Below are 25,004 nucleotides of genomic sequence, written 5' to 3' on the forward strand. Positions count from 1 at the left end.
ATAAGTTTTGTGGGCTAAAACCCACTTCATTGGATGCATGCAGTCGAAAATACAGAAGGAAGAGATATATATATATATATACACACACAAAGAAAATGAAAAAATGTTTTTCCCCCTACTGATAATAGCTCACCTTAACTGATCACTCTCGTTATAGTGGGTATGGCAACACCCATTTTTTCATGTTCTCTATGTATATATATATCTTCCTACTGTATTTTCCACTGCATGCATCCGATGAAGTGGGTTTTAGCCCACGAAAGCTTATGCTCAAATACATTTATTATTCTCTAAGGTGCCACAAGTACTCCTCGTTCTTTTTGCTGATACAGACTAACACGGCTACCACTCTGAAACCTGTCACCATATAAGGAAAGGAATAGATAATAAGACACAAAATATCATATTGCCTCTTTATAAATCCATGGTTAGGGTTAGGGTGCACCTCTGGTCACCTTGGCTAACAGCTACTGATAGACCTATTCTCCATGAATTTATTGAATTATTTTTTTAACTCAGTTCTTATTATGGCCTTCACAACATCCCCTGCCAATGAGTTCCACAGGTTGACTGTGCAATGTGGGAAGAATTTTGTTCCTTTTGTTTGTTTTAAACTTGCTGCCTATAAATTTCATTAGGTGACCCCTGGTTCTTGTGTTATATGAAGGGGTGAATAACGCTTCCTTACGCACTTCCTTATGCACTTTTTCCACACCATTCATGATTTTATGGGTTACTCTATTATATCCCCCCTTAGTAATCTCTTTTCCAAAATGAACAGTCCCAGTCTTCTTAATTTCTCCTCATATGGAAGCATACCCCTAATAATTTTTGTTGCCCTTCTCTGCACCTTTCCCAATTCTAATATTTCTTTTTTCAGAATGGATGACCAGAACTGCATACAGTATTTAACGTGTGGACATATGTTGGCTTTATAGAGTGGCATTATGATATTTTAAGTTTAGGTTGGACATTAGAAAAAAACTTCCTAACTGTCAGAGTAGCTAAGCACTGCAATAAATTGTCTAGGGAGGTTATGGAATTTCCGTCATTGGAGATTTTTAAGAGCAGGTTAGACAAACACCTGTCAGGGATGGTCTAGATAATACTCAGTCCTCATATGGGTGCAGAGGTCTGGACTAGAAGACCTCTTGAGGTCCCTTCCAGTTTTACTGTCTATGATTTTCTGTCTTATTAGTTATTCCATTTCTAACACTGTGAGAAACACCATAAACACCATTAAGTGTTAACACCATTTTTTGACTGCCACTGCACATTGAGCAGTTGTTTTCAGTGAACTGTCCACAATGACTACAAGAACTCTTTCTTGACTGGTAATAGCTAATTTAGACCCCATCATTTTGTATGTATAGTTGGGATTATGTTTTCCCATGTACATTACGTTGCATTTATCAACATTGAATTTTATTTGCCATTTTGTTGCCTAGTCACCCAATTTTGTGAGATCCTTTTGTAGGAGCAGATTTTTGCTAGACCAGAGCCCAGTAACATCCCTGAACCACTGCCCGCAGCTGGAATACCAATTGTTATGTTTATTGCTGAAAGCAGCTAAAAGGAGGCCTTTCTGAAACCTTAGCACACCTAACAGACCAGGAGGGGAGGATGAAGTGAGTTACCACGAAGCGTAAACATGACCCTCTGCCCTCCTGACTTGAGTTGTTTTTCCAAAGCATGAGGTTTTGCAAGATGGAAAGTCTGGCAATAGTTAACTATTGCTACACAGCTGGTTAACTGATGGAAAATTCCCTACTTGACAGGCTGAAAATCTCCACATTTAGCTTGTTCATCAAAAAACCTATGAAGCAGAATCTAAGTTATGTAACACTAACAAATTGGATATAAAAAGAGGAAAAAAAATCTGAGCTCAGTGGACACTTGGACACCTCTTATGTTCTCCTGCAGATGGAAACTTGACCGCTAGAAGTCTACAGTTACCCACTCAAGACCTCTTCAAGACCCTGGGTAAATACAAATCTGGGGGTGATTTGGGATGCTCTACTAACCTGTTGCAGACATGTGTAAGTGCTGGGGACTAAATAAAGCAGAAGCTTTGAGTGAAAGCACTTTTGTTTGCCTGCTTGTATCAATTATCTATCGGCTAGATGGCTGTCCCCACTGATTTATTTCCTCCCACCGCCTCACAAAGATTATGTGATATACTTATACCTTGGGGGAGCATCTTGTAATCCCAATATTCCCCATCTGTATATAATTGTGATATTACATATAAAGCATGCTTTGTAAGGTATCAGGGGAAATGTTATGACCTGCTGAAAGTCATTTCTCTATCCATATATGTATAGCATTAATGAAGTTACGAGAATTGTGTTGTATGGTTATCACTAAAACATACTGTAAGCGGGAGAATCAGCCAGATATCAGCTCCCCAGAGGCAACAGCAAGCAAAGTAACCAATGCCTGGGCGGGGTGTCAAACAACCCATCAACAGCCATTGTCCAGCAAGGGAGCTACAATTCAATGACTCATCTGCATAAGGCCACACCAGGGGAATTCCTCAACCTTGTCTGGTGAGTCAGCAATGCCCCCCAGACTTGCCTGGACTTGTGTTCTACAAGCACATGGACTGAGGTTATGAAACAGACACAGTGAGCACATGCAGGGCCCCTTTCTCCTTCCCCCACCTACGCTGCAAGCAACTATAACACTGAGAAGATGACAAGACTCCAACAGAGGAGACTGGCCTAGGTTTAAGGAACAAACTTGTATATTAAGGACTGCAATATCCAGTAGGGTGAGAAAAGCTGCTTAATCTAGTTGCTGCCCAATCTAATAGGGTTGAGAGTTTAGACTGCGTGCTTATATTTTATTTCTTTTGGTAACTAGACTTTTTGCTTATCACTTAATATCACTTAAAATCTATTTTTGTAGTCAATAAATTTGTTTTACTGTTTATCTTTACCAGTGAGTTTGTATGAAGTATGTGGCAAATCTGCTCAGGTTTTGCAAAGGGTGGTGTATATCCACTTTCCACTGGTGAAGTGGCGAACCAATTAATAAATGTGCACTGGTCATCTTGAGCAGTGGAAGACAGTATATTCCTGAGGTACTGTGCTGGGAGGATTTGATTCTGGTGCCTTTCTCTGTGTGATTCATGAGTGGCTCTCGGAGCATTAATGCAATCTAGGTGGGTGTTGGGTCTCCACATGTGGTTCTGCTAAGGGATAACAGCACCTAGAGGGGTTTGCTGCTGGTCACTAGTAAGGCATTGTGAGAGACAGCCCATACTGGAGAGAGTTAAGGGGGCACAGTGGTCCCACAGTCCCAGCACGCACCCTGGGGGTCCTGTCACAGTAAAGTTAACAAGAACTTTAGGTTCAGTAAAACCCAGGGGAAACAGAATTGGAGCTCCAAGCAAGAATTGGTGGAGAGAAAGGGGACGGCTGGGGCAAACCAGCAGTTTTGCATTGCAGTAGAAGGTAGAGGACAGTGAGGTGGGGTAGCTCCGTACAGTTCTCATGTCGTAGTTCACGAGTCAATTCATGGATAAATTCCATTACTGAGACTTAGAGCTCAGGCCAGTGGCAATTATGTTCAAAGGAAAGGAAACATCTGGAAAAGAATAATAGTTGGAAATTGTTTTGGGAAATAGCTTGACTGATTTTGAACAGGAGCATAGTAATGGTCTCTGGAAGCCTGGGAGCTTGACCAGCCCCAGAGAATTCCTGTAGCTCTGTAAGCAGATGTTAGCGACGTTAGTAGGTAAAGAGATAGGTCAGTTAAAGGCAAGATTGGAGGAATTAGTGAAATATCAAGTCGAGAAAGACAAAGAGATATCCAGCTTGAAGGCTGAATCAGACACCTTCTGGGCTCAGATAGTGGGAATACAAAAGCAAGTGTGTGATAGTAAGAGAGTGAGTAAGAAGTTGGAGCAGGAAGTGTTTGGATTGAAACATCAGACAATGGAGAATAAAAGAATTATTAAGGCCTTACTGTAGGATTCTCAGGATAAGATTGACGCAGATAATGGGGAATGTAAAGGACAAAGTTGTGCTCTCAGAGCCAGGTTGGGAGAGCAGAAGGTAACAGTGACTGCAATTTGAGGAAGGGTGATGGGTCAGAGGAGGATCTCCACTCGTATCCTTCTCATTATGGGTATGAGAGGGATGATCCTCATGAGCTTCCTTTTCCTTTGGGCTCTTCTGGGAATTTCCCATATGGTCCATTGCTTGAAACACTGGAAGAACTACAGACGCCGAGGCCCATAACCCCTATGGTGAGGAAGATTGGTCCCCAAGGGGGTAACCCAGGAGGGGAAGAAGGGTAGAGGTCAGGCCTTCACCGCTGACCAGGGTAGGGCAGCAGGGAAATTGGTTGGTTTGTTAAGCTGAAGCACAGTTTTGGGATGGCTGGCAAGGCTAGCTGGCACCCCCAGTCTCACTCCGGCAGATGTGGTGGCAACTCTCACTCTCCTCTCAGAGTCAGGACAGGGGCTAGTGGTATGGGTTACCAGATGCTTTGGTCCACAAAGCCCCACTTTTAGATTTGTTGTTGCTGTCGGTACTTTTTCTTGGCTTAGGTTTTCCTTTCTTTCTATGTCGTTCTTCCCCCTCCTTCCGTTTACTCTTTCTCTTCACAACCCCCCATCCTTCAACTTGTTTTTTCTCTTGTGTTTTTGTTTTGAAAGTTAAGGGTTAATATCACAGCTGAAAGTATTTTCCTGCCCTTGAAGATACCTTTGCCATGCAACAGAAAAGTTTACTTTGCTACTGCTACTTCGCAACTGCTTGGGAAACAGTTTTGAGAAAAGTAGAAAATTAACAAAAGAAAGATTGGGCCCAAAGATTATTATTTATTTTAGGGCCAAAAGGGGAGCTTCGTATTTTATGTGGAGTCAGAAAGAGGGACATTGGAACACAATTTGTTGTTAGATACAGGTGCTACTTATTCCTTGATGAATACCCTGAAATGAGAACCTGTTTGAATCTCTGGCTAGAGTTAAAACCTTACAGGGATTTAATGAGGCACAGAGTGTTGTTCCCTTTTGCAGAAACATTCTGTATCGGTTAGGGGAAAGGAAAATAAGGGGCAATTTGGTTTAATGGATTTTGGGAGGAAAAGGGATCCTGGGAATTCACGTTTTAAGGGAATTGAGATTGCTGGTTGATTTTGCTAACAGGGTCCTATGGGAAACGCCTCCTGGCACGTCCTGGGAATCAGTTCAGATTTCAGCGAGATACTGGATAGCAGCCCTTAAGGCATCTGAGGAATTGGAGTGGCCCTCAAAAGTCCTAGCAATTGCAGAAAAACACCGGAAGCTGTAGGCCAAAATTCTGATAGAATGTGGTAAATTTGAGGCAGAAATCCTAGTTACAGGCCCCAATCCCCCACCCCAGAAGCGGTATAAGTATCCAAAGGAGGCAGAAGCCATCCTGAAAGAAACATTTGATGAACTTTTGGGACAAGGAGTTTTAGTGGAACAGACAAGCCCTAATAATGCTGCTCTGTGGCCAGTCCTTAAAGGTGATAGCAGAACTTGGAGGCTTGTGGTACACTTAATTGGGTGAACCTACTGATGGCCCCCGTTGTGGCAAAGTATGAGGAGGTGATGGTCTCCATTGTAGGAGGGGCCCAGTGTTTTTCAGTTTTTGATTTGGCCAATGCTTTCTTTGCTATCCCTTTACATCAGGAAAGCTATTACAAATTTGCTTTTACATTTCAAGGGAAGCAGTTATGTTTTGCAAGGGTCCCCAAGAGCTGGAACGATGCCCCTATTAACTGTCATGCCCAGGTAGTCAAGATGCAAGTGGGAATGTCTGAAAAAGACAGTGTAATTTTTGTGTGTGGATAATATCCTAGTTTACACTCAGACCAAGGAAGAGTATCTAGAGGTACTGGACAGAATGTTACAAAAGATTCAGGAAGCTGGGTTTAAAGTAAGCCCAGCTGTGGTCCCAACAAGTAAATTATTTTGGAGTGATTTGGGAACACAAGGGGTGTCCCCCTGACCAACAGAGAGTTTTGCTGAGATTTTATTGAGGAATTTTCAAAGAAGGCAGCCCCACTGCATGAACTGTTAAAGAAGGGAGCAGGGTGAAACAGTGTTTGTGCTGCAGCTAGCAATTACAGTTAGGGGAATGGAAGCAGTACTGAGTCAGAACTATAGAACAAGGCTCTGCCCCATGGCTTATGCCTCCAAAACGTTAAGTGAAGTAGAGGGGATTTACTCCCTGTGAAAAGAAGGTTTTTGGCACTAGTTTGGGCTTTGCAGCATTGGGAATATCTGGTAGGATTGTCCCTTGTGTTACTGAAAACTACCCACTCTCCAGTAAAACATGTACGCACAGGCAAAATTAATAACAGTCATGTGTCCAGCCTCAGCAAGCCCTAGACAAACCAGGGCTGATGAATTTGCTGAGCTTCAAGAGGGTGCTAAAAGCACAGTTAAAAGTTCAAGAGTTCCGTCCCAGGGAAAAAGTGTGTGTGTGTGTGGGGGGGGAGGGTACGACTCAGGCCTGGATGGGTCTGAGTAAAAGTTAATAAGTTTAGCTTAAATGTTTTAGTGATACCTCCCTATATAGGGAGGGGAAAAGTTTGTTCTGCTTTGTGTTTTAGATTATTAACCATTGTGACAGGGTCGGGCCAGATGGCTACACGACAGTAACAGAAGGCAGATATATTAGCCCCAGGTTAAGTAGGTCCCTTTTCCCTGGGTAAGGTAACAGGGAAGGTTCCAGAACAATCAGGAACCTTCTGGAAACAATTAAAGCAGACAGGCTGATTAGAACACCTGCAGCCAATCAAGAAGCTGTTAGAATCAATTAAGGCAGGCTAATCAGGGCATCTGGGTTTAAAAAGGAGCTCACTTCAGTTTGTGGTGCGCGTGTGAGGAGCTGGGAGCAAGAAGCACTAGGAGCTGAGAGTGAGAACGTGGACTGTTGGAGGACTGAGGAGTACAAGCATTATCAGACACCAGGAGGAAGGTCCTATGGTGAGAATAAAGAAGGTGTTGGGAGGAGGCCATGGGGAAGTAGCCCAGGGAGATGTAGCTGTCGCACAGCTGTTCCAGGAGGCACTCTAGATAGCTGCATTCCACAGGGCCCTGGGCTGGAACCCGGAGTAAAGGGCGGGCCCGGGTTCCCCCCAAGCCTCCCAACTCCTGGTCAGACACAGGAGGAGTCGACCTGGACTGTGGGTTCAGAAAAATGGCCAAGCTGAGGGCTGCCATGAAGCTCCAAGGCAAGCAAATCCACCAATTTGTGCAAGACCCACCAAGGTAGAGGAGGAACTTTGTCACATCATATGGATGCTGGAAGATTTTGGAGACAATGCACTCCAGTGTGCTGCTGCTGGCATTTGGATTGCAGACCTGCTCTTTGGTGATGCGAATCAGAAACCCATTGTGTCTGAAGCATGGGGAGACTATCCATGAGTGACAGGAAAATGTAAAGTGAACTGTACCCTTGACATCACTACTGATCCCAACATCCCAGGAGAACAAATCACTCGTAGGCCCTTGGACTGAAATGACCCCACTTCAGTAAAATTGAAAGGCTTGGATTTGGACAAAGTAAATATGAGCGTGGGAATGAGCAAGAACTGGCAATGTAGCATGGTTTGGGTTGCAAATGGTCTACGCTGGTGCCTACGGAATCTCTACCACTTTGGTGGCAACTACAGCATCCTCATGTGGATAGTGGGGGAGCGGATTTGTTAGTGGGGAGAATTAAAAGCTACCCAGGTGGGTACAGTTGTCACTAGGTGGAACTGACAGGCTGTTGTTTAATTGTTGTAAGTCCAAATGTGTTCATTTGTGGACTGACATCCCCAAGAGGACAGCACTGGGGGAAAAGACAGTTCATTTTAGGCAAAAACAAACCCTTTCACCCCAACCACTGGACAAGAAGGTCTGGGGGAGGCAAGGCTACAGACAGTGATACCACGAGGGGAATGGAAGGTTCCTTTGCCCTGCATTTTGGAGGCCCTGTGTTCTCAAGAAATTTATAAGAGGGATAAAGAATGTTTTGATAATACTGTGGTTAAAATGGTGCCTTGGTAAAATAGTTATTAACATGCAGCCAATATGACAGGAAAATGGCTCCTCCGGGGACCCCATGGAATAAAAAGTACGAAAGTGTGAATTTTGGGACCACCTGTAATTAGTTTGGTCAGGGCATATGTGGTTCAAACCAATGTAAAGAAGCAATTGGTAATTAACCCCACCTACTCCCTCAAAAAGGCCATCACAGGCCTAAGCCTAGCACACTTTTTGGCACTAGAGCCCCACTGTGAGTGATCTGTCCAGCCATTATCTGAAGGCCGAGGAAAAACTGGATAAATTTACATAAGGTCCCCAAATCTGGCAAGGGCCGGGTAAGAAGGGATCTATGGAGAGCAACTGAAACGAGGGCAGGGGTTCTTAAGAGCATCAATGAGGAAGTATTAGCAAACAAGATAGATGGAATGGGTTGACACATATAGATTATGGGTGATGTTTAAAGGAATCATAGAATATTAGGGTTGAAAGAGACCTCAGGAGGCCATCTAGTCCAATCCCCTGCTCAAAGCAGGACCAACACCAACTAAATCATTCCAGCCAGGGCTTTATCAAGCCGGGCCTTAAAAACCTCTAAGGATGGAGATTCCACCACCTCATAGGTAACTCATTCCAGTGCTTCACTGTGGAATTTGACATGAATGCAACAAAAATGCCCTGAAAGTACATGATGTGTGTTTGGAAATGGCTGAAGGAAAATCCCATAGCTTATGATCCTTGTGTCATGGTATAGGATTTGGGGATGTGATTCTGAATTTCAAGTGCTGGAACTTAAATATAATCAGTTAAGAGAGACAAATACTTTGTACTCTGCTGTAAAACCTGTACCCCTTGGGATGACTTTAACTGTTTTACAGACGTTGCCTGTACACCCTGATTTGCAGAACCAGCTGCATGCAGCCAAACAGGAAGGGTGTAGAGTCATGGTTATTGTGCATCATAACACCAATGAAATTAAATGCATATTTGCAAGAACTGGCCAGGACCTAACACACCAGTGGTGAGAAGTATTATTGGAATTGTCCCCGACTGGCACAGGGATCTTGAATTTGGCCCTGCACCCCATTATAGTCATTTTGGTATTCCAAATAGTAGCGGTTTTCTTTTTCAGTCTGATGACATATTGGACCTGGCGCAAAACTCAGCAATTCCAAGTCCCCTGACAGATGAGCCAGTGGCTCTCTCACCATTGCTCTTACCCTTAGAAGGGGAGTATGTACAACTTGCCACCGTGTAGTCATCATCCAGATAATCTGGTGTGCTGAGTGTGGGATGCCAAGAAGAAGATCATTTGCTCAGTCTCAGCTGAGAGCCTTGAGCTTTTGCTGCATCACAGCTCTGGTGCAACCAGAGTCCTTTGTGGGGATGACTATAGGTAGATAAAGACCCCTTATGATAACAAAACAAAAACAAAAAAAAAGTGGGCTTTAAGGAGGGGACTGTAGGAGCAGATTTTTGATAGCCCAGTAAGGTGCCTGAACCACTGTCTGCAGCTGGAATACCAAATGTTATGCTTATTGCTGAAAGCAGCTAAAAGGAGGCCTTTCTGAAACCTTAGCACAACTAACAGACCAGGAGGGGAGGGTGAAGTGAGCGACCACGAGGAGTAAACATAACCCTCTGCCCTCCTGACTTAAGCTGTTTTTCCAAAGCATGTGGTTTTGCAAGATGGAAAGTCTGGCAATAGTTGACTGTTACTATACAGATGGTTAACTGATGGAAAATTCCCTTCCTAACAGGCTGAAAATCTCCACACTTAAGTGCTAAGCAGAAACTAAGTTATTTCGATGCACAAGCTATGTAATACTAACAAAATGGATATAAAAAGAGGAAAAAATCTGAGCTCAGTGGATACTTGAACACCTCTCATGTTTCCCTGAAGACGGGAAGTTGGCCACTGGAAGTCTAGTGACCCTGGGTAAATATGAATCTAGGGGTGATTTGGGGTGCTCTACTAACCTATTGTGGATGTGTATAAGTGATGGGGACTAAATAAAGTAGAAGCTTTGAGTGAAAGCACTTTTGTTTGCCTGATTGCATCAACTATCTATCGCAGAGGTGGGCAAACTATGGCCCGCAGGCCATATCTGGCCCGCGGGACCCTCCTGCCCGGCCCTGAGCTCCTGGCCTGGGAGACTAGCCCCCAGCCCCTCCCCTGCTGTTCCCCCTCCCCCGCAGCCTCAGCTCACTGCGCTGCCAGCGCAATGCTCTGGGCGGCAGGGCTGAGAGCTCCTGGGGCAGCGTAGCTGCAGAGCCCGGCCTGACCCGGTGCTCTGTGCTGCGCGGTGGTGTGGCTGGCTCCAGCCAGGCGGCACGGCTGTAGTGCCACCAGCGCTCCAGGGAGCGCAGTAAGGGGGCAGGGGGCGTTGGATAGAGGGCAGGGGAGTTCAAGGGTGTGGTCAGGGGGCGGGGGTGTGTATAGGGGTCAGGGCGGTCAGAGAACAGGGAGGTTGAATGGGGACAGGGGTTCCAGGGGGGCAGTCAGGAAGGGAGGGTTAGATGGGGTGACGGGGGGCACTCAGGGGTGGGGGGTCTGGGGGCAGTCAGGGGACAGGGAGCAGGGGGTGGTGGATGGGGCAGGAGTCCCAGGGGGGCCCATCAGGGGGCAAAAAGCGGGGGGTGGGGGTTGGATAGGGGTTGGGTGCCAGGCCACGCCTAGCTGTTTGGGGAGGCACAGCCGCCCCTAACTGGCCCTCCATACAATTTTGGAAACCCGATGTGGCCCTCAGGCCAAAATGTTCGCTCGCCCCAGATCTATCGGCTGGATGGCCGTGTCCCCATTGATTTATTTCCTGTCACCGCCTTGCAAAGCGTAAAGTTACCAAGAGCTTTGGGTTCAGCAAAGCCCCAGGTAACACCTTTGTAACTCTTCATAGTTTGCTTTGGACTTAACTATCTTGAGTAATTTTATATCATCCGAAAAATTTGCCACCTTCCCATTTACCCCTTCTTCCAGATCATTTATGAATACATTGAACAATACTGGTCCCAGTAGAGATCCCTGAAGGACCCTAATATTTACCCGTTTCCACTGTGAAAACGGACCATTTATTCCTACCCTTTGTTTCCTGTCTTTTAACCAGTTCCTGACCCATTACTTATCCCATGACTGCTTACTTTGCTTAAGATCCTTTGGTGAGGGACCTTGTCAAAGGCTTTCTGAAACTCCAAGTAAACTATGTCCACTGGATCACCCTTGTCCACATGTTTGTTGACCCCCTCAAGATTGGTGAGGCCTTAAAATTCTGCCTTATTTACTCTGTTGTTTAGCCATGGTGGTATTTTTTTAGTCCTCTTACTGTTTTTTTCCATTTGGGGTACACATTTAATTTGAGCCTCTATTATGGTGTTTTTAAAAAGTTTCCATGCAGCTTGCAGGCTTTTCACTTTTGTACTGTTCCTTTTAATTTCCATTTAACTAGCTCTCACTTTTATATAGTTCCCTTTTCTGAAATTAAATGCTACTGTGGTGGGCTTCTTAGATATTTCCCCACCCTCCACAAGGATGTTAAATTTAATTACATTACCGTCTCTATTATCTAGTGGTTCAGCTGTATTCACCTCTTGGACCAGCTTTTGTGTGCCACTTAGGAATAAATCAAGAATTGCCTCTCCCCTTGTGTGTTCCAGGATTAGCTGCTCTAAGAAGCAGTCATTAATCGTGTCTAAACTGTATCTCTGCATCCTGTCATGAGACAACACGTATCCAGTCAATATGGGTATAGCTGAAATCCCCTATTAATATTATTGAGTTTTCTATTTTCCTCTAATCTCCTTGAGCTTTTCAGAATCACCATCATAGTCCGTAGTATATTCTCTTACTCTTATTATTCAAGCACGGAATTTCTATCCATACAGATTCACTTAAAAAATTTACTGTATTTGACTATACATTTTCCCCCCACACACAGTGCCACACTCCTACCAGCACAATCTACTCTGTCATTCCTATATATTTTGTACCTTGATATTACCATGTCCCCTTGATTATCGTTCCACCAAGTTTCTGTGATGCCTACTATATCAATATCCTCCTTTAAAAGCAGGCACTCAAGTTCACCCATCTTAGTATTCAATATCTTCATTATTCAATATCTTCATAAATGATCTGGAGGATGGTGTGGATTGCACTCTCAGCAAATTTGCGGATGATACTAAACTGGGAGGAGTGGTAGATACGCTGGAGGGGAGGGATAGGATACAGAGGGACCTAGACCAATTGGAAGATTGGGCCAAAAGGAATCTGATGAGGTTCAATAAGGATATGTGCAGGGTCCTGCACTTAGGACGGAAGAACCCAATGCACAGCTACAGACTAGGGACCGAATGGCTAGGCAGCAGTTCTGCGGAAAAGGACCTAGGGGTGACAGTGGACGAGAAGCTGGATATGAGTCAGCAGTGTGCCCTTGTTGCCAAGAAGGCCAATGGCATTTTGGGATGTATAAGTAGGGGCATAGCGAGCAGATTGAGGGACGTGATCGTTCCCCTCTATTCGACATTGGTGAGGCCTCATCTGGAGTACTGTGTCCAGTTTTGGGCCCCACACTTCAAGAAGGATGTGGATAAATTGGAGAGAGTCCAGCGAAGGGCAACAAAAATGATTAGGGGACTGGAACACATGACTTATGAGGAGAGGCTGAGGGAGCTGGGATTGTTTAGCCTGCAGAAGAGAAGAATGAGGGGGGATTTGATAGCTGCTTTCAACTACCTGAAAGGGGGTTCCAAAGAGGATGGCTCTAGACTGTTCTCAATGGTAGCAGATGACAGAACGAGGAGTAATGGTCTCAAGTTGCAGTGGGGGAGGTTTAGATTGGATATTAGGAAAAACTTTTTCACTAAGAGGGTGGTGAAACACTGGAATGAGTTACCTAGGGAGGTGGTAGAATCTCCTTCCTTAGAGGTTTTTAAGGTCAGGCTTGACAAAGCCCTGGCTGGGATGATTTAACTGGGAATTGGTCCTGCTTTGAGCAGGGGGTTGGACTAGATGACCTTCTGGGGTCCCTTCCAACCCTGATATTCTATGATTCTATGATTCTATTTAGCCTTCTTCCATTTGTATACAAGCACTTATAAAATTTGTCAATATTTACTTGTCTGTCTTCATGTGATGTAATTGAATAGGGCTCTTTCATCTGACTGTTTCTCTTCAGCTCCTACCTTTCATAGAATCATAGACTTTAAGGTCAGAAGGGACCATTATGATCATCTAGTCTGACCTCCTGCACAATGCAGGCCACAGAATCTCACCCACCCACTCCTGTAACAAACCTCTAACCTATGTCTGAGCTATTGAAGTCCTCAAATTGTGGTTTAAAGACTTTGAGGTGCAGAGAATCCTCCAGCAAGTGACCCACGCCCCGTGCTGCAGACGAAGGCGAAAAACCCCCAGGGCCTCTGCCAATCTGCCCTGGAGGAAAATTCCTTCCCGACCCCAAATATGGCGATCAGCTAAACCCGGAGCATGTGGGCAAGACTCACCAGCCAGGCACCCAGGAAAGAATTCTCTGTAGGAACTCAGATCCCACCCCATCTAACATCCTATCACAGGCCATTGGGCATATCTACCGCTAACAGTTGAAGATCAATTAATTGCCAGAATTAGGCTATCCCATCATATCATCCCTTCCATAAATTTATCAAGCTTAGTCTTGAAGCCAGATAGCTCTTTTGCCCCCACTGCTTCCCTTGGAAAGCTGTTCCAGAACTTCACTCCTCTGATGGTTAGAAACCTTCGTCTAATTTCAAGTCTAAACTTCCTGATGGCCAGTTTATATCCATTTGTTCTTGTGTCCACATTGGTACTGAGCTTAAATGACTCTTCTCCCTCCGTGGTATTTATTCCTCTGATATATTTACAGAGAGCAATCATATCTCTTCTCAGCCTTTTTTTGGTTAGGCTAAACAAGCCAAGCTCTTTGAGTCTCCTTTCATAAGACAGGTTTTCCATTCCTTGGATCACCCTAGTAGCCCTTCTCTGTACCTGTTCCAGTTTGAATTAATCTTTCTTAAACATGGGAGACCAGAACTGCACACAATATTCCAGATGAGGTCTCACCAGTGCCTTGTATAATGGTACTAACACCTCCTTATCTCTACTGGAAATACCTCGCCTGATGCATCCTGTCATAAATATAAAGGAAAGGGTAACCACCTTTCTGTATACAGAACTATAAAATCCCTCCTGGCCAGAGGCAAAACCCTTTCACCTGTAAAGGGTTAAGAAGCTAAAATAACCACGCTGGCACCTGACCAAAATGACCAATGAGGAGACAAGATACTTTCAAAGCGGGGGGCGGGGGGGAAGAGAAACAAAGGGTCTGTGTGTCTGGGTGATGCTTTTGCCAGGAACAGATCAGGAATGCTCTTCATAACTCCTTAAGTTAGTAAGTAATCTAGCTAGAAATACATTAGATTTCCTTTTGTTTAATGGCTGGTAAAATAGCTGTGCTGAATGGAATGTAGATTCCTGTTTTTGTGTCTTTTTGTAACATAAGGTTTTGCCTAGAGGGATTCTCTATGTTTTGAATCTGATTACCCTATAAGGTATTTACCATCCTGATTTTAGAGGTGATTCTTTTACTTTTTCTTTAATTAAAATTCTTCTTTTAAGAACCTGATTGCTTTTCCATTGTTCTTAAGATCCAAGGGTTTGGGTCTGTGTTCACCTATGCAAATTGGTGAGGATTTTTATCAAGCCTTCCCCAGGAAAGGGGGTGTAGGGCTTGGCGGGATATTTTTTGGGGGGAAGACCTCTCCAAGTGGGCTCTTTCCCCGTTCTTTGTTTAACACGCTTGGTGGGGGCAGCATAGGGTTCAAGGACAAGGCAAAGTTTGTACCTTGAGGAAGTTTTTAACCTAAGCTGGTAAGAATAAGCTTAGGGGGTCTTTCATGCAGGTCCCCACATCTGTACCCTAGAGTTCAGAGTGGGGAAGGAACCTTGACACATCCCAAGACCACATTAGCTTTCTTCATGGCCATATCACATTGGCAGCTCATAGTTATCCTGTGATCAACCAATACTCCGAGGCCCTTCTCCTCCTCTGTTACTTCCAATGATGCGTCCCCAGTTTATAACCAAAATACTTGTTATTGATCCCTAAATGCATGACCTTGCACTTTCATTATTAAATTTCATCCTATTACTATTACTCCAGTTTACAAGGTCATCCAGATCTTCCTGTATGATATCCCCGGTCCTTCTCTGCATTGGCAATACCTCCCAGCCTTGTGTCAGTTGTCACGGAGCCCCCGGGCGATACTCTGGAACTGCTCCCTACAAAACCAGTCAGGACTCTGGGGAAGTCTCCTTTCTGTGAGCAGACTGTCTGCAGGACACACAGCTCACATAACTTCCGCCTTCCTGGGTCTGACCTCAGAGCATTCAGCATCCTCTGCCCCTCCATGCGTTTCCCACAGCAAGTCTGCCCAGGCGGGGTCCTGGGGAAGCCAGAGGGTCCTGCACCCCAACTCTGCAGTCAGACGTGACTCTCAGCCAGCCAGTAAAACAGAAGGTTTATTAGACGACAGGAACACAGTCTAACACAGAGCTTGTAGGTGCAGAGAACAGGACCCCTCAGCTGGGTCCATTTTGGGGGGCAGTGAGCCACACAACCAGGTCTGCACTTCACTCCATGTCCCCAGCCAGACCCAAATTGAAACTCTCTCCAGGCCCTCCTCCTCTGGGCTTTGTCCCTTTCCCGGGCCAGGAGGTCACCGGATTCCTTTGTTCTCCAACCCTTTAGCTCTCACCTTGCAGGGGGGAAGGGCCAGGCCATCAGTTGCCAGGAAACAAGGTGTCGGCAATTCTCTGTGTCCAGACCCCTGTACACACCTGCCCTCTAGGGCTCTGCAATGATCATACACCCTTATCCCACCACCTAGATACTTAAGAACTGCATAGGGGAAATTGAGGCACCCCCACAATATTCAGAGGAAACATTAAGAACAGTCCCGCTTCATTACAGTCATCCACAAACTTTATTAGCACATTCCTGCTTTTTGTGCCAAGGTCAATAATAAAAAGATTAAATAAGATTGGTCCCAAAACCGATCCCTGAGGAACTCCACTAGTAACCTCCTTCCAGCTTGACAGTTCACCTTTCAGTGTGACCCACTGTAGTCTCCCTGTTAACCAGTTCCTTATCCACCTTTCAATTTTCATATTGATCCCCAACTTTTCCATTTTAGCTAATAATTCCCCATGTGGAACCATATCAAATGCCTTACTGAAATCTAGGTAAATTAGATCCACTGCATTCCCTATGTCTAAAAAATCTGTTACCTTCTCAAAGAAGGTGATCAGGTTGGTTTGACACGATCTACCTTTTGTAAAACCATGTTATATTTTGTCCCAATTACCATTGACCTCAATGTCCTTAACTACTTTCTCCTTCAAAATTTTTTCCAAAACCTTGCATACTACAGATGTCAAACTAACAGGCCTGTAGTTACCCGGATCACTTTTTTTCCTTTCTTAAAAATAGGAACTATGTTAGCAATTCTTCAGTCATACGGTACAACTCCTGAGTTTACAGATTCATTAAATTTTTTTGCTAATTGGCTTGCAATTTCATGTGCCAGTTCCTTTAATATTCTTGGATGAAGACTATCTGGGCCCCCCGATTTAGTCCCATTAAGCTGTTCAAGTTTGGCTTCTACCTCGGTACCTTGGTAATATCTACCTCCATATCCTCATTCCTATTTGTCATCCTACTATTATCCCTAAGCTCCTCATTAAAGACTGAGGCAAAGTATTTATTTAGATATTGGGTCATGCCTAGATTATCCTTAACCTCCATCCTCAGTGTTTAGCCGTCCCACCTCTTTCTTTGTTTTCTTGTTATTTAGACAGCTATAGAACCTTTTACTATTGGTTTTAATTCCCTTTGCAAGGTCCAACTCTACACGGCTTTTGGCCTGTCTCACTTTATCCCTACATGTTCTGACCTCAATAAGGTAGCTTTCCTTGCTAATCTCTCCCATCTTCCACTCCCTGTAGGCTTTCTGCTTTTTCTTAATCACCTCTCTAAGGTGCTTGCTCATCCAGCTTGGTCTACAACTCCTGCCTATGTATTTTTTTCCCCTTTCTTTACTTAATCAACTTCTAGTCCCTCCTCTCTATATCCTCGTAAAGAACCCCCATTAAGAGATCCTCACCCAAAGGATCGGTCTGAGTCTGAATCATGTGTTGCCTTTCCCCCAGCCATTAGTTTAAATCTCCTCTATGAACTTTTTAATTTTACAGGTCAGAAATCTGGTTCCATTGTGGTTCAGATGGAGCCCACACTTCCTATATAGGCTCTTCCTTTGCCTAGTTCCTAATAAACCTAAAACCCTCCTCCATACACCATCATCGAATGATGAGTCCAAGAGACTGAAATTTACATGTGCAGCAAGACTAATGCTCTTTTAACAGCCAGAATTTCCAGGAATCTACCCTCACAGTAATTGGTTGGCTCAAGAGGACATGCTGTGGCCACTGAACCTGAGCTACATGCATCTGACTCTGAGCCTTATCACTGACAACATTCAGACAAAGCGTGTTGTGGATTTTTCTCACTTTTGGCAGGAGTTCTTCTTGGAATTTTTGCCTTGATATCAAAATCTGTGTTAAGAGCAATATTTTGAAGTGCTTTAAAATCTACATCGAGGTATTGGACTGGTTGCTACTTAAAAGTTTCACCAGCATAGCTCTGGCAGTTAGCGATGTGAAAAATCACATCCCTACCTGACATAAATTGCTGGCAAAAGCTCTAGTGTAGAAAGAGTTATAGAGGCAAACAAGTCCATTAAAAAGAAAGTCAAGGAAATTAAACGCCCATAAAGTACTTTAAAGCAGAGTTAAAGTTGCCCAGTGCTGCCTCATGCCATTCCAGCATATGGATGTTGGCAAAAGATAAAGCCTCTGAAAACCAGGAAATAAACTAAACTACATGACACCCCTGCAACACAACCTTAACTCTGCCCATATCCCCTAACCCTGGAGCAGGCAAATGTCACTGGGATTCAGTCAGGAAGCGTGGTGCAAAGGTTAAAAAACTATGCAGGGGAGTGGCAAATTTTCCATCTCTTGCAGTCTTCAAGTCAAGACTGATGCCTTTCAGGAAGATGTTTTCGTCAAACACAAGGTATTCAGCTCACTATAATGGTAACTGGCTGAAACTCCATGGCCTCAAAATGTATTAATCAATAGGAGTAAGGACTAAGCACATGCCATTACATGTTGTGTTCCTCAGATTTGAATACCAGCATTTATCTGCATGCACTTCAGCTGTAGCTTTAAATGAATGGTGGAAGGATAAGTTGGAGCAGCTTGGCATAGCTGTGACTGTGATCCGCAGAGAGGTGCATGTGAAACCAGACGAAACAGGTATTCCTCATTTCAGTGCTGAGCATTGTAGATTGTGTTAATAAAAAGTGACAAGTGTGTGTTCTTGTGTCACGGAGTCACCAGGCGATACTTTGGAACTACTTCATATGAAGCCAGTTAGGACTGCTTTGAGCAGGGGGTTGGACTAGATGACCTCCTGAGGTCCCTTCCAACCCTGATATTCTATGACTCTGGGGGAGCCTCCTCTCTCTGAGCATATGGTCTCCAGTGTAAGAAGCTTACACAGCTTCGGCCTTCCTGGGGCTGACCTTGGAGCATTCAGCATCCCCTTTTCACACCGTGCACTTCCCACAGCGAGTCTGCACCTGCAGGGCTCCTGGGGAAGCCAGGGGGCCCTGCACCCCAATTCCGCAGTCAGACATGACTCTCAGCCAGCGTAAAAGAGGAGGTTTATTTTTAGACAGGACCACAGCATAGAACAAACCTTGTTATTACAGACATCAGTGACTTTCAGCCAAGTCCATCTTGGGAATCCTGGGCTAGACACCCTGGATTCCCCCTCTTCCAGTTCCCCCAAGCAGACTGCCAGCCTCCAGCCACCTCACCTCTGACACCCCCTTCATGCCCCTCCTCCTTTTCGTTGCCTCGCTTCCTGGGCCAAAGGTGTCACCTGGTTGAACCCCCCTCCTGGGTCTCAGGTTACATAGCTGCAAATAGCTAGGCAGTCTCACCTGCCCCGAGAGCCTCAGCAAAAATCTCACACCCAATTCCCACCACCGAAGTATTGGTGCAGTACACAGGGAAACTAAGGTACACACAGTATCCGTACAGGACAGTAAGACTCACATGCAACATAGCAAGACTAATAAAACCCCCACTTCGTCACATCTTGCATGGGGATTGTCAGCAGTCTGTTGGCATACAGGACTCAGTGAGGGGTAACTGAAAGCAATGACTCAGAAGGAATCCTCAGTGCAAGCGTAAAGGGGTGGTAACGTTATGAAAGTCTGAGATGGATTGTATGCAGTAGGCTCAGTGTTTGAGTGCAGGCCAGGTGTAGGTAGCTTCTGTTCCCTACACCGGACCTACCCCAAGTTTTGCCTTAGCAAAGAGAAGGTGTTAGACTTTGTGCTATCCTGCTCCCGTGCGCTGTTCCCTAAGTGTTCTGTGGGAGGGAATGGTAGAGTGCTCATGTGTGTGTCATTGGCCTGTCGGGGTGTTGCTGAAACAAGGCAGAGTTGAGGTTGCATTGTGGGGTGTTGTGAATCTTAACTCTTCATTTCCTCGTCTAATAATCAAGGGAACAGGAATCCTTACCCAGTGAGGTCAAATTATCATAGTTCTCCTGCATGACTTGCCTGTAGAGAACTCTCTGAGCAGGGTCCAGCAGAGCCCACTCTTCCTTGATGAAATACACAGCCACCTCCTCAAAGCTCACTGGCCCCTGAAAGAGCAAGAGCCACCCCCTCAGAACCCGCTGCCCAGTGACAACCCCACTATTCACAGGGGTGGAGGGCCGATCATATAGAAGTTCTGGAAGGTGGACAGTCAGCAGAGTCCCACCCCCACCCCATCAGAGCAGCCAGGAAGCATCAAGGTGAGGGGAGAAAGAGAGCCCTTCACCACTCCCAGCAGATAGAGGGGGCAGGGGTCTTCACATACATCACTCACCTACTAGCCAGAGGTTGATACAGGAGATGGAGTCCCCAGCAGGGCACAGGGACAACTCCCTGGCAGGAATCCCAACACCCTCCCCAGTGCCAGCAGCGGGATGGGATGGGAGTCTTCCCTAGGCCGCAATGGTGAGTGCCCCTTCATATCTCATAGCATCCTCTAGCTAGTAGGTTCAGGCTCCAGCATCTGGGAATTTTCCCAGCCCAGTTGATGGGGGTTGTTTCCTGTTCCACAAGTTAGGAAATTTCCACTAACTCCATGGGTGTGTTCCTAGAATCTAGGCACCACAGTAAACAAATCCCAGCAGGTTTGTCACACCCTGTCCCACTCCCTTTCTCCACCCTGTGTATTTCCTGCCCCTTCCCCCCTCAGACCAAGTTACACCCTGCAGAAGCACCCACCTCCTATGTATTTACTGCCTTTCTCCATCCAACAGGAACCCACCAGAAACTCCCTGATAATCCCTACCTGAACTGGTTTCACTGCAGCTATTTCCCTTCCCTGTCCTCCAGGAGGATGGGATGTAACGCTTCAGCCTGTCAGGGCAAGAAGAGGACAGTAATGTTACATCACAATTCCCCCCAGGCTCTTTATTCCTAGAGGAATTCTGCACCACAGTGGTTGAAACAATGATCTATACAGTCATAGTTTATGTCAATAACATCACAGAAGAGTGAAAGCTTCACTCAGGGCTGGACCGCAGAGGCTCAACACCTGGAGGCTGAGTTTGAACAGCTGGAGACCAGGGCTATTAGAGGGGCACAGCGCGGGGCCATAAGGATCAGGGATGCCTTGAGGCAGCAACCTGAAGCTGAAAGCCACTAATATTTGGTGCTATGCTCGAGATTGCAGTGCTTGTAATGCTAGGAGGTGACTGGTGCATATGATGCAGTAAGTGGGTTTAACATAATTGCATAACATAACTGCACTAACTGGCTGACCCCAGACAAGCACACGAGCCATAAGACCCTCAAAATACTGAGTAGCCACAGGGGCAGGGTAAATCACTCTTCCCAGACCGTGCTGTACACTGGGCATGTGGCTCTTCGGAAGAGCCAGCATGCTGGATTAAAAGTTTTCATTTTCCAAGTATAACAAGGACGGGGGGAGGCGGGGGGGATTTTCCTCCAGGGCAGATTGGCAAAGGCCCTGGGGGTTTATCGCCTTCCTTTGTAGCTTGGAGCACGGCTCACTTGCTGGAGGATTCTCTGCACCTTGGGAGGCACTGATAATCGTTCCTGTCCCCATACTTTCCATAGGATGTGATCATTATGGAAGATATCTCGCTGCTGAGGGTGAGCAGGGAATCAGGGTCTTCTCCAAGCCTACAGCTTCCGCTCTGGCCCCTATGCAGCTCGCCTGTGTGCAGCAATGGTTCCCCCATGACGGCACAGCGGCCCGGGAAAGTTACCGTTAATGCGGCAAGAAACAAAGCAGCTCTGCCAAGGAACCTGCAACAGTGGATTGCCCAGTATCTCCAAGAGAGTTTTCTGGAGATTTCTGAGGGAGATTCCTGTGAAGTGAAGGCGTCTATCAACAACCTGTTCCGCCGCTCAGAATAGGCATGCGGTGGGAGACAAGCCTGCTTTCTGCAACCCTCCTGCTCCCAACAAATTGCTTCAGCAATAGAGGTATACAAGAAAGAAACTGTGTAAGGGCCTTCTCTCACTGTGACAGTCTGAGGCCCTGTTCTTAGGCCAATGCCTTTGGCTAAGCAGCAGAGGCAGCCATAAGCTGGGAAGCATCCGGTCACATCCTCACATTCCAAACTAGTTAATATGGGGCTGTTAGGAAGGTGATCCGATCTATCACTTCCAGAGAAAGGGAAAAGCCTAGAAGATGTAAAAGGAAATTTAGTTTGATAGTTTTCTGTCTGGTAAGAACTCACTTATCAATAGACACAGCTGGGAAACCCTTATGTCTTTATAGACGTAGTTGTGAAATCCTCACTTCTGTATTGTTTTGTCATTATAGTTCCTCTCAAGGTTCCTTCCCCACTCAGAACTCTAGGGTACAGATGGGGGGACCTGCATGAAAACCTCCTAAGCTTACTTTTACTAGCTTAGGTTAAAACTTCCCCAAGGTACAAACTATTTTATCCTTTGCCCTTGGACTTCCACTGCCACCACCAAACGTTTATCTGGGTTTATTTTTATTAGGAAAGCGTTGTTTGGAGACGTCTTTCCCCCCCAAAATCCTCCCAACCCTTGCACCCCACTTCCTGGGGAAGATTTGGTAAAAATCCTCACCAATTCGCATAGGTGACCACAGACTCAAACCCTTGGATCTTAAGAACAAGGAAAAAGCATTTAGTTTCTGAAAAAAAGGATTTTAATAGAAGTAAAAAGTAAAAAAGAATCACTTCTGTAAAATCAGGATGGTAAATACCTTACAGGGTAATTAGATTCAAAACATAGAGAATCCCTCTAGGCAAAACTTTAAGTTACAAAAAGACACACAGACAGGAATATTCATTCTATTCAGTACAACTTAATTTCTCAGCCATTTAGAGAAATCATAATCCAACGCATATCTAGCTAGATTACTTACTAAGTTCTAAGACTCCATTCCTGTTCTGTCCCTGGCAAAAGCATCACACAGACAGACCCTTTGTTTTTCCCTCCCCTCAGCTTTTGAAAGTATCTTGTCTCTTCATTGGTCATGTGCCAGTGAGGTTATCCTAGCTTCTTAACCCTTTACAGGTGAGAGGATTTTTCCTCTGGCCAGGAGGGATTTTAAAGGGATTTACCCTTCCCTTTATATTTATGACAGTTCCCACTTTGCTATTGTTTGTTTGCATGGTCTGTCTGGTTCTGTGATTCTGTCTGCTGTACAATTAATTTTGCTGGGTGTAAACTAATTAAGGTGGTGAGATATAATTGGTTAGCTAATCATGTTACATAATGTTAGGATTGGTTAGGTAAATTTCAGTAGAATGATTGGTTAAGGTATAGCTAAGATTATTACTATATAAATTAGGGGCCAACAGGAAGTAAGTTGGGATTCGAAAATAAGGAAAAAGGAACTTGGATTTAAGATTGCTGGAAGTTCACCCCAATAAACATTAAACTGTTTGCACCTTCAGACTTCGGGTATTGTTGCTCTCTGTTCATGAGAGAAGGACCAGGGAAGTGGGAGAGTGAAGGAATAAGCTCTCTAACACTCCTGATACACCTTACTGGGTTGTAAATTAACTATCAACTCAAGAAAGGGACCTACATGTTGCTGTAAAGAGCTCAACGAAAAACTGCACTCAGTGCACAGCTGCCGCAAAAAAGTTAATATTTGGATTCATGAGGAATGGGATGGAGAATAACACCAAAAGTTTGTATATAAATCAAGGGGGCAGCCTCTAATATCCTGGGACCACCATGGCTACTACACCACTGCATACAGTATATATATATTTTTTTCATAGATTCATAGATATTAAGGTCAGAAGAGATCATTATTAACATCTAGTCTGACCTCCTGCACAATGCAGGCCACAGAATCTCACCCACCCACCCCTGCAATAAACCTCACCTATTTCTGAGCTACTGAATTCCTCAAATCATGGTTTAAAGACTTCAAGGTGCAGAGAATCCTCCAGCAAGTGAGCCGTGCCCCAAGCTACAAAGGAAGGCGATAAGCCCCCAGGGCCTTTGCCAATCTGCCCTGGAGGAAAATTCCTTCCCGACCCCATATATGGCAATCAGCTGAACCCTGAGCATGTGGGCAAGATTCACCAGCCAGATACCCAGGAAAAAATTCTCTGTAGTAACTCACATCCCACCCCATCTAACATCCCATCACAGGCCATTGGGCCTATTTACCATGAAGAGTTAAAGATCAATTAATTGCCAAAATCATGTTATCCCATCATACCATCCCTTCCATAAAATTATTGAGTTTAATCTTGAAACCAGATAGGTCTTTTGTCCCCACTACTTCTCTTGGAAGGCTGTTCCAGAACTTCACTCTTCTGATGGTTAGAAACCTTCATCTAATTTTAAGTCTAAACTTCCCGATGGCCAGTTTATATCCATTTGTTCTTGTGTCCACATTGGTGCTGAGCTTAAATAATTCCTCTCCCTCCCTGGTATTTACCCCTCTGATATATTTATAGAGAGCAATCATATTTCCCCTCAGCCTTCTTTTGGTTAGGCTAAACAAGCCACGCTCCTTGAGTCTCCTTCATAAGACAGGTTTTCCATTCCTCAGATCATCCTAGTAGCTCTTCTCTGTACCTCTTCCAGTTTGATTTCATCCTTCTTAAACATGGGAGATCAGAACTGCACACAGTATTCTAGACGAGAATATATCAATCTTTGAGAATTGGAGAGGAAATAGGAAAAAAAATAGATAATGAGAGAAAACCACCAAGAGCTGAAAGGATTTTATACTGATTTAAATAAGTGAGAGTAGTGGGACAGTTTGAAGGGACTGTGTATGGAAATTCAAGAAACAGACAGTAAGTCTCCTGCCCACACACACCATTCACATGGGCAGCAGGGAGGCATTTGGGAAGCTGCTTTAAGAGAGCAAGTGATGGGCGCGTGGAACAGGAAGACTCCCTGGCAGTGGGGAGGGGCCAGCAGAAGAGGTGGGCATGTAACTGGCAGCTGATGGTTGGGGGGTGGGGAGCTGTGTTGGGCAGTTGGGGGTCAGGAGCTGGGACTGGACAGTCTCCACTGGGGACACTTCTTCCTCCTTTCTTCTCCTGTGCCCTTTCATGCCTTGTTGCTGGCAGAGAACGGTCATCCCATCCCACCCCACCCCAGAGGTAGCCATGTCTCAGTGCTGTCCAGGCTACACCCATTAACCTCCTTCCCATTTGCTGAATGACTCAGGGGAACAATTTCCCACCTAAAGATGGACAATTTGCAGCACATCAAATGGATGGAAAAATATCCCAAATTAGAGGAGAGTTAAAATTGACGGAGAGTTAGAGAGAAAATGAGGCAAAATCTGAGGAGGAGGCTA

General features: G+C 45.1%; 1 protein-coding gene and 1 long non-coding RNA gene across 11 annotated transcripts in view; one reads left to right on the forward strand and one right to left on the reverse strand.

Moving 5' to 3' along the window:
- The window catches only part of LOC311515814 (uncharacterized protein), a 37,840-nt gene that overhangs the window by 11,836 nt on the left and 1,000 nt on the right, over positions 1-25,004 (reverse strand). For 3 of the 10 annotated variants that reach the window (XM_084619169.1, XM_084619167.1, XM_084619168.1), the window contains exons 2-3: positions 20,508-20,575; positions 19,683-19,809 (exon numbers count right to left, since the gene is read on the reverse strand). The exons of 3 other annotated variants lie outside the window; for them this stretch is intronic. In XM_084619169.1, coding sequence (XP_084475295.1) covers positions 19,683-19,716 — 34 coding nt within the window. In that variant the 5' untranslated portion in view covers positions 19,717-19,809; positions 20,508-20,575. Of the gene's footprint in view, positions 1-19,682; positions 19,810-20,507; positions 20,576-23,265; positions 24,348-25,004 lie in introns of those variants that run through there. 4 more of the 10 variants (XM_084619171.1, XM_084619172.1, XM_084619170.1 and 1 more) reach the window with 3 other exon arrangements.
- LOC311515816 lies at positions 1,893-23,125 on the forward strand. Its single transcript, XR_014710239.1, has 2 exons — positions 1,893-1,983; positions 21,299-23,125. It is a non-coding gene; the product is annotated as an uncharacterized lncRNA (long non-coding RNA).

Source organism: Lepidochelys olivacea (genome assembly GCF_965140295.1).
Source record: "Lepidochelys olivacea isolate rLepOli2 genome assembly, chromosome: 2".
Taxonomy (NCBI): domain Eukaryota; kingdom Metazoa; phylum Chordata; order Testudines; family Cheloniidae; genus Lepidochelys; species Lepidochelys olivacea.